The sequence below is a fragment of the Rhinopithecus bieti genome, unplaced genomic scaffold (assembly GCF_001698545.2).
Source record: "Rhinopithecus bieti isolate Rb0 unplaced genomic scaffold, ASM169854v2 scaffold_19119, whole genome shotgun sequence".
Classification (NCBI taxonomy): domain Eukaryota; kingdom Metazoa; phylum Chordata; class Mammalia; order Primates; family Cercopithecidae; genus Rhinopithecus; species Rhinopithecus bieti.
Genome location: NW_016809275.1, coordinates 29,681 through 37,641, shown reverse-complemented (window position 1 = coordinate 37,641; position 7,961 = coordinate 29,681). Strand labels below are relative to the sequence as shown.

The 7,961-nt window shown below is 39.2% G+C and overlaps 1 protein-coding gene across 2 annotated transcripts in view; it reads right to left on the bottom strand.

The window, feature by feature from the left end:
* Window positions 1-7,961, bottom strand: part of LUZP4 (leucine zipper protein 4) — a 17,449-nt gene that overhangs the window by 3,369 nt on the left and 6,119 nt on the right. Inside the window, exons 2-3 of one of the 2 annotated variants that reach the window (XM_017889047.1) lie at window positions 1,497-1,631; window positions 189-307 (exon numbers count right to left, since the gene is read on the bottom strand). In XM_017889047.1, coding sequence (XP_017744536.1) covers window positions 189-307; window positions 1,497-1,631 — 254 coding nt within the window. Of the gene's footprint in view, window positions 1-188; window positions 308-1,496; window positions 1,632-7,961 lie in introns of those variants that run through there. The other variant, XM_017889048.1, reaches the window with a different exon arrangement.

Genomic DNA, 7,961 nt, shown 5'->3' with positions numbered 1-7,961 from the left:
GTTTTTTAAAATAGTTACAGGGGAAAAATCAACTAACAAACATTGAATTTAAAGTACGTTCAAGGCACCATGGAGGAATACCAAGAAACAATCCCTGCTTTCAATAGAATTTAAAGTAAATCATTAATATTAGGAAATATATTAAATGTAGGATTTTTAATATTGGTTAATTCTTGGTACTTATCTACCTGTTCAATTAAAGGTTGCTCATTTAAAGGGTGTTGTCCAGACTTGAATCCAGAAGGTTCTTGGTATGTGTTTTTATCATGATTTCTTTCCTCAGAGTCGCTTCTGAATCTTGAGTAGCCTTTGAAAAAAAAAAATCTTCTGTATTTTCAAGTAGTAAATTCAAAGTATCTCTCAGAGAAGTATTATCTCTGATCTCATTTTTTTAAAGCTATGCACTGGGTTTTGCAAAACTTTTGATATTTCATTACTCTGGTATCATCTGGGAGTCTCACTGAATTCTAGAACAGTCTTTGCCATACTATTTCAATTTGGATACCTTAATAGGGTAGTCGTCTCAGTATATAATACCTCAATTTTGGTTTCATATGCCACCAAAGTTGGGACATACTATCTGAAATTAAATGAAAGAATACTCCAGTAGAAAAAGGAGAGATGGAGAGAAACTGTCTGCTTTGTATTAATCGTGTGAATATTTGTCTCAATTGTCTGCTTTGTTTGGGTAAACAAACAAAGATAGTAAAAAACCCATCAAAGAATATCTCCGAAAGGCTCACAAAGATCAATTTTGTGATGACTGGTTAGGCACGTAAGAATGGGCCATGTTACCCTTTGTGGCTGCTCTGCCCCTGTAATAACTACCATCATTTCTCTTCTCTTCTCAGAACATGTTGAGCCACTGAAGATTCACACAAGAACTGAAATGAAGCTGCATAGGCAACTGTCGGGGCTTATAGTAATCACGATGTCAAAATGGTTCCAATCTGTTGACTAGATTATGAAGACCTTTAATTGTTGAAAAGACTTCTGTATCATGGCAATCTGTAGTACATTCATATTAAAAAATGCACACTGCACTTACCAATGAGGTTAGATATACAGAGGACATTTGTCATGTTCTACCCTTCTCTTTTTGTCTTACAACACTTGTATTTTCAAAATGTGGATGCCATAGTTTTCAGATTATTGACTATGTTCTTAACCCTCCTGTATTGCCTCCTAAAAGCGGAACTGGACCAACCAACCCAGGCTTGTAAACAAGTACAAAATATCTCTCAGCTCATATGGTTACTTTTCTTATCCCACTCTCCATTAGGGAAATAATTCATATAAATTAAAACAAATTTGTATTCATATGACATGGCATAAATTCTTACCAACCTTGTATGAATCCATGCCCAGAAAAAAGAAAACAAGCAACATAATGCAACTTTAGAACAATATTGTGAATTCTTGATTTTACTTACCTAGTTATTCACAAATATTTCAGACTCTTTTTACCATGTGTGACTATTTTCAGCATACTTTACCTCTCTGATGGCAATATCCATGAGCATTTGATTGCTGTCTTGAAGACAATTCCTTTTTACTATTGTTCTGTCTTTTACTCTTTTCTTCTTTTTCAGCATTTGTCCCTTCTAACTCTTTATAGATTATAATGTCATCTGTATTAGAAAATACATAAAAAATGAATAAAATGGCAAAAACCAAATAATAATGTCTCGAGTGAATAATCTATACCCTATCTCATGATATTTCAGAATACCTAAAAACTGATAGCCCTAAACATGATAATACAATAATAATAATAAATTTGTTAAACTGTAACAAAGGTCCATCAATACGGACATCTTAGGGTTTGCTGGAACAAGAAAGAAAAATTCCTGTTAGATTTATGGTAACTTTATTTACGCAAAAGCAAAATACTTTCACACTGCAGTAGCTCAGGGGGGATATCATCTAAATAAGTGATTTTACTAAATGTTATTTCAGTGTCACAGAAATATAGAGCAATAGAGTCATTAAGTTGCTGAATAAATAAATGTAAATCAGTAATTAAATGTAAAGTGATAGACCATTAAATGTCTATCTGATTAAATGTAAGTAATAGACAATTAGTTACATGTATATTATCAAAACGTTACAAAGAAAAAGGAAGTGGCAAAAGTAAGAAAGTGGTGATGGAAGTTCACAGGAGACACCACAGAAGTGAGGAACCTAGATTATTGTAGCAGCAGGAAGCAATCAGACTTGACTCTGTAGTCAGGCACGTACTTACACGTACTCAGGCAGAGAGCACTTACATGGCATAATTTAAAGAATGGGAGACAGGTACAACTTGCTCTAAAATATCTCTCCTAACATCTAGAATGGAAGAGTCTACAGGTGGGATGCTCTATCAGTGGATAAAACTTTACTCATGTCAAGGCATCTTTAGAAATAAGCACAAGCCCCCACACCTTCCAGAAGCTACACTCAGGAGGAAGGGGGAAAAAAAAGGACAAGTTAGGTATTTGGAAAAAACTGGAGATTCTAAAAGAAAAGAAGAGCTGAAAAGGGTACAAAAGAGGCAGTTGGGTGACACAGATTAATCACTCCTTTTTTATTTTGCTTAGTACTAGTCCTGCCTCAGGTCTCTAAATATCTGATTCTGGGATAGGGAGCAAGGTGGCAGAACAGAAGCCTCCACCGATTGTCCCCCCAGCAAGGACATGAATTTAACAACTATCTACACAGAAAAAACACCTTCATAAAAACCAAAAATCATGTGAGCACTCATAGTAACTGGTTTTAACTTCATATCACTGAAAGAGGCACTGAAGAGACAGAAAAAACAGTCCTGAATCGCCAGTGCCACCCCTCCCCCACCCCTGGCAGCAATGGCATGGTGGTGCCAAGAGCATCTCTGGGCACTGGGGGAGGAAGAACACAGCAATCATGAGGCATTGAATTTAGTGCTGTCCTGTTAGAGCAGAAAGGAAAACTGGACCAAACTCACCTGACACCTGCCCATTGGAGGGAAGATTTAAACCAGCCCCAGTCAGAGAGGAATTACCCATCCCGGCAGCCCGAGCATGAGTTCCCACAAACCTCTCCATCAAGGGCTACAGTGCTCTGGATCTCCAAGTAAACCTGAAAGGCAGTCTAGGCCAAGCTTTTCTAACCCGCAGCCTGCAGGCCACACACGGCCCAGGACGGTTTTGAATGTAGCCCGACACAAATTCGTAAACTTTCTTAAAACATTATGAGATTTTTTTTTGCAATTTTTTTTTTTTTTTAGCTCATCAGCTATTGTTAATGTTAGTGTATTTTATGTGTGGCTCAAGACAATTATTCTTTCAGTGTGGCCCAGGGAAGCCAAAAGACTGGAAACACCTGGTCTAGGCCATAAGGGCTGCAACTCTTAGGCAAGCCTTAGTGCTAAACTGGGCCAACAGAGTGTGGACTAGGGGGGCCACACGACATACTGAGACACCAGCTGGGGCAGCCAAGGGAGTGATGGCATCGCCCCTCCCCTAACCCCAGGCTGGACAGCTCACAGTTCCAAAAGAGACCCCCTCCTTCCACTTGAGAAGAGAGGGAAGAGTGGGGAGGACTTTGTCTTACATCTTGGATACCAGCTCAGCCACAGCAGGCTAGGGCACTGGCTAGAGTTACGAGGTTCCTGTTTCAGGCTCTAGCTCCTGGACCACATTTCTAGACATACCCTAGGCCAGAAGGGAAATGACTGCCTTGAAGGAAAAGACTCAGCCCTGGCAGAATTCATCAACTGTTAACTGAAAAGCTCTTGGGTGCTGAATAACTAGCAGCAATACCCAGGTACTATGTTGAGGGCCTTGGGTGAGCCTCTGAGACTTGCTGGCTTCAGGTACCAGCACAGCCACAGAAGGGTAGAGCACCAAGTGGGCTCTTGGAATCCCTGATTCCAGGACTTGACATTTGGATAACACTTCTGGAACTGCCCTAGGCCAGAGGGGAGCTCACTGCTCTGAAGGGTGAGTCTCAGACCAGGCAGCATTCATCGCAAAGTGACTTAAGAGCCCCTGAGTCTTAAGGGAACATCTATGGGAGTCCACAGTAAACAATACTCTTCCTGGCCTAGGGTGACTGGTTACGGGGTGAGGCTCCTCTGCCTTTAGAAAGGGAACGGAAGAGTGGGAAGGACTGCATTTTGTGGTATGAGTGCCAGCTCAGCCATAATACAATAGAACACCAGGTAGACTTCTAAGGTGTTTGACTCTAGGTCCTGAGTCCCAGATGTCACTTCTGGACCCACCTTGGGCTTGGGGGACCTTGCCACCCTGAAGGAAAGGACACAGGCCTGGTTGGTTTTGCCACTGGCTGATGGTAGAGCTCCAGAGCCTTGAGCAAGCTAGGCAGTAGCCAGGAGTATTTGCAGCAGACCTTGGGTGAGACCCAGAGCTGTGCTGGCTTCGGGTCTGACCCAGTGCAGTCATAGTGGTGGTGGCCACAGGGGTGCTTGTGTCACTCCACCCCAGCTCTGGGTGGCTCAGAACAGAGACACTCTGTTTGTTTAGGAGAAAATAAGGGAAAAGAACAAGAGTCTCTGCCTGGTGATCCAGAGAATTCTCCCAGATCCTGTCCAAAACCATCAAGGAGGTACCTCTATGAGTCTGCAAGAACCACAGCATTACTGGGCTTGGGATGTCCCCTAAAGTAGAAAGTGCTCAGATCACAACACTGAAGTCTTTTCAAATATCTGGAAAGCCTTCCCAAAAAGGATGAGTACAAAGAAGCCCAGACAGTAAAGACCACAATAAATACCTAACCCTTCAATGCCCAGACACTGAAGAACATCTACTAGTATCAATAGGTTCCAGGAAAACATGACCTCACCAAATGAACTAAATAACGCATTAAGGACGAGTCCTGGAAAAACAGAGATATGTGACTTTTCAGACAGAGAATTCCAAATAGCTGTGTTGAGAAAACTCAAATAAATTCAAGCAAACACAGAAGGAATTCAGAATTCTATCAGATAAATGTAACAAAGAGATAGAAATGATTAAAAAGTGTCAAGCAGAAATTCTGGAACTGGAAAAATGCAATTGGCATACTGAAGAATGCATCAGTCCTTTAATAACAGAATGAATCTGGTAGAAGAAAGAATTAGTGAGCCTGAAGAAAGGCTATTTGAAAATGTACAATCAGAGGAGACAAAAGAAAACAAACAAACAATGAAACACACCTATAGGATCTAGAAAACAGCCTCAAAATGGCAAATCTGAGAGTTATTGGCTTTAAAGAGGATGTAGAGAAAGAGATAGGGGTAGAACGTTTATTCAATGGGGCTGGGAGTGGTGGCTCACGGGTGGATCACTTGATGTCAGGAGTTTGAGAACAGCCTGGCCAACATGGTTAAACACCACCTCTACTAAAAACACAAAAATTAGCTGGGTGTGGTGGTGCGCACCTGTAATACCAGCTACTTGGGAGGCTGAGGCAGGAGAATTGTTTGAACCTGGGAGGCTGAGGCTGCAGTGAGCCGAGAGCGCCACTGCACTCCAGTCCAGGCGACAGAGCAAGTTTATTCAAAGGGATAATAAAAGAGAAGTTCCTGAGGCAGGCAGATCACAAGGTCAAGAGTTCAAGACCAGTGTGGCCAACATGGTGAAACTCCGTCTCTACTAAAAATACAAAAATTAGCTGAGCATGGAGGCATGTACCTGTAATCCCAGGTACTCGGGAGGCTGAGGCAGGAGAATTGCTTAAGCCGGGACCTGGGAGGCAGAGGTTGCAGTGAGCCGAGATTACGCCACTGCTCTCCAGCCTGAGCTACAGAGCAACCCTCTGTCAAAAAAAAAAAAAAAAGAAAAGAAAAGAAAAAGAAAAAAAAAAAAAAGTTCTCAAACCTAGAGAAAGATATCAATATCCAAGTACAAGAAGGTTATAGAACACCAAGCAGATTTAACCCAAAGAAGACTACCTCAAGGCATTTAATAATCAGACTCTTAAAGGTCAAGGATAAAGAAAGGATCCTAAAAGCAGCAAGAGAAAATAAACAAATAACAAACAACAGAGCTCTAATATGTCTGGCAGCCACCCCTTCAGTGGAAACCTTACAAGTCAGGAGAGAGTGGGCTGATATGTTTAAAGTGCTGAAAGGAAAAACTTTACCCTAGAATAGCATACCCAGTGAGAATATCCTTCAAACATGAAGGAGAAATAAAAAGTTTCACAGACAAACAAAAGCTGAGGGATTTCATCAACACCAGACCTGTCCTACCAAAAAGGCTAAAGGGAGTGCTTCAACCAGGAAGAAAAGACATTAATGAGTAGTAAGTCATCATCTGAGGGTATAAAACTCACGGGTAATAGTAAGTACACAGAAAAACAGAATATTATAATACTGTAACTGTGGTGTATAAACTACTCTCATCCTAAGTAGAAAGACTAAATGATGAACCAATAAAAAATAATAACTACAACTTTTCAGTACATAGGCAGTACAATAAAATATAAATAGAAAGAATGAATAAGACCTACTATTTGATAGCACAACAGGGTGACTATAGTCAATAATAACTATATATTTTAAAATAAAGAGTGTAATAATTGGATTGTTTGTAACTCAAAGGATGAATGCTTAAGAGGATGGATAATCTCCATGATGTGCTTATTTCACATTGCAATTACATGCATGCCTGTAACAAAACATCTCATGTACCCCATAAATATATACACCTACTATATACCCACAAAAATTACAAATAAATAAAAATTAAAATAATAAGAAAAAAACCTGATTCTGATTTTCTTTGAAAAGGCTGACATCTCCTGGAATTACAGATGTGAACTACCACACCTGGCCTAAAACTTATTTTAAAAAATGTTTTGAATTATTCACATCCTGGAATGTGTTGCAGGATTTTTTTTTAAAGTGAAATCATATGTAATTTTAATCCTTAGACTTTGTAATTCCAGAGACCACCATTTGATTTGTTGGATTGTAATGGAATAATGGAATTGGGTAGATCTCATCAGCTACGATTTAGAGATGAAATCAAATTGCTGCTCAGCCTCTTCATATTGAAGAGAAAGCAAATCCCTATGAACCTGGGTAAGCTGTGTAAATGCCCTTCCAACATAAGCTATGAGGTTATGAAGAAAGCGTCCTTAATACTACATTATTTTTCCAGATTCTCTTGTCCTTTTCCTTAGTTCTCAGAATATATCATTATAAAGACATGGGGCTTTGTTCATTCTGCTCTCTGTAATGATATGCTCCACCGAATCCACCTAGAGAACACTTAGCCAATCTCTCAAGGAGAGACATTTGATCCAGGCCTCACCAAAGAGCCTTAAATTTGAATTCTTGATATACTTAGTCTCAGAAATAAACTGTCAGGACTGAAGAAAGACAGTATTCCTCACACAGTTTAAAACTGATCGCACTGCTTGAGATGCCATATGAATAGTTATGTTTTTATTTAAATTGTGTAATTTTCTTGTGAAAAGCATACTTATATTGCATTTTATTTTACAGTGGGTTGAAAGCACTATTTTACATGTACAAACATGTAAAAAGAACCACAATTTTTGTTTTGTCATTTTTAAAATATTTAAAATGCTGGAAACTTCAAAAAATGTAAGTGACTTAGGTTCCTCTCAATTTCTGAAAAATTCTGACTATACATACTTCTAGAATACTTAAAACAATGTATAATTGCACATATTTACTTAGCTGTCTCTCCAACTAGATTAGGAGGTACTTGAGAAGAGACCACTATTTATTTATTAGTGTACTAAGTGCCTAGCATAGAATACAGAGTGGATAATCCGTATTTGTGGATTCGTGGTCCAATATATCCAGCAGGCAGAAAAAGTTCTTTTCTTTCTAACTACAACACTTTTGCATGTCTCTTTTAGGTAAAAGTAATGAACAGAGGAGTGGAGTTCCTATTAAGTTCTTGCTGTTATCAGTTCGAATTTTGGTCTTATTTTTGCCTTTTATTTGTTAAAAAAAAAAAAAA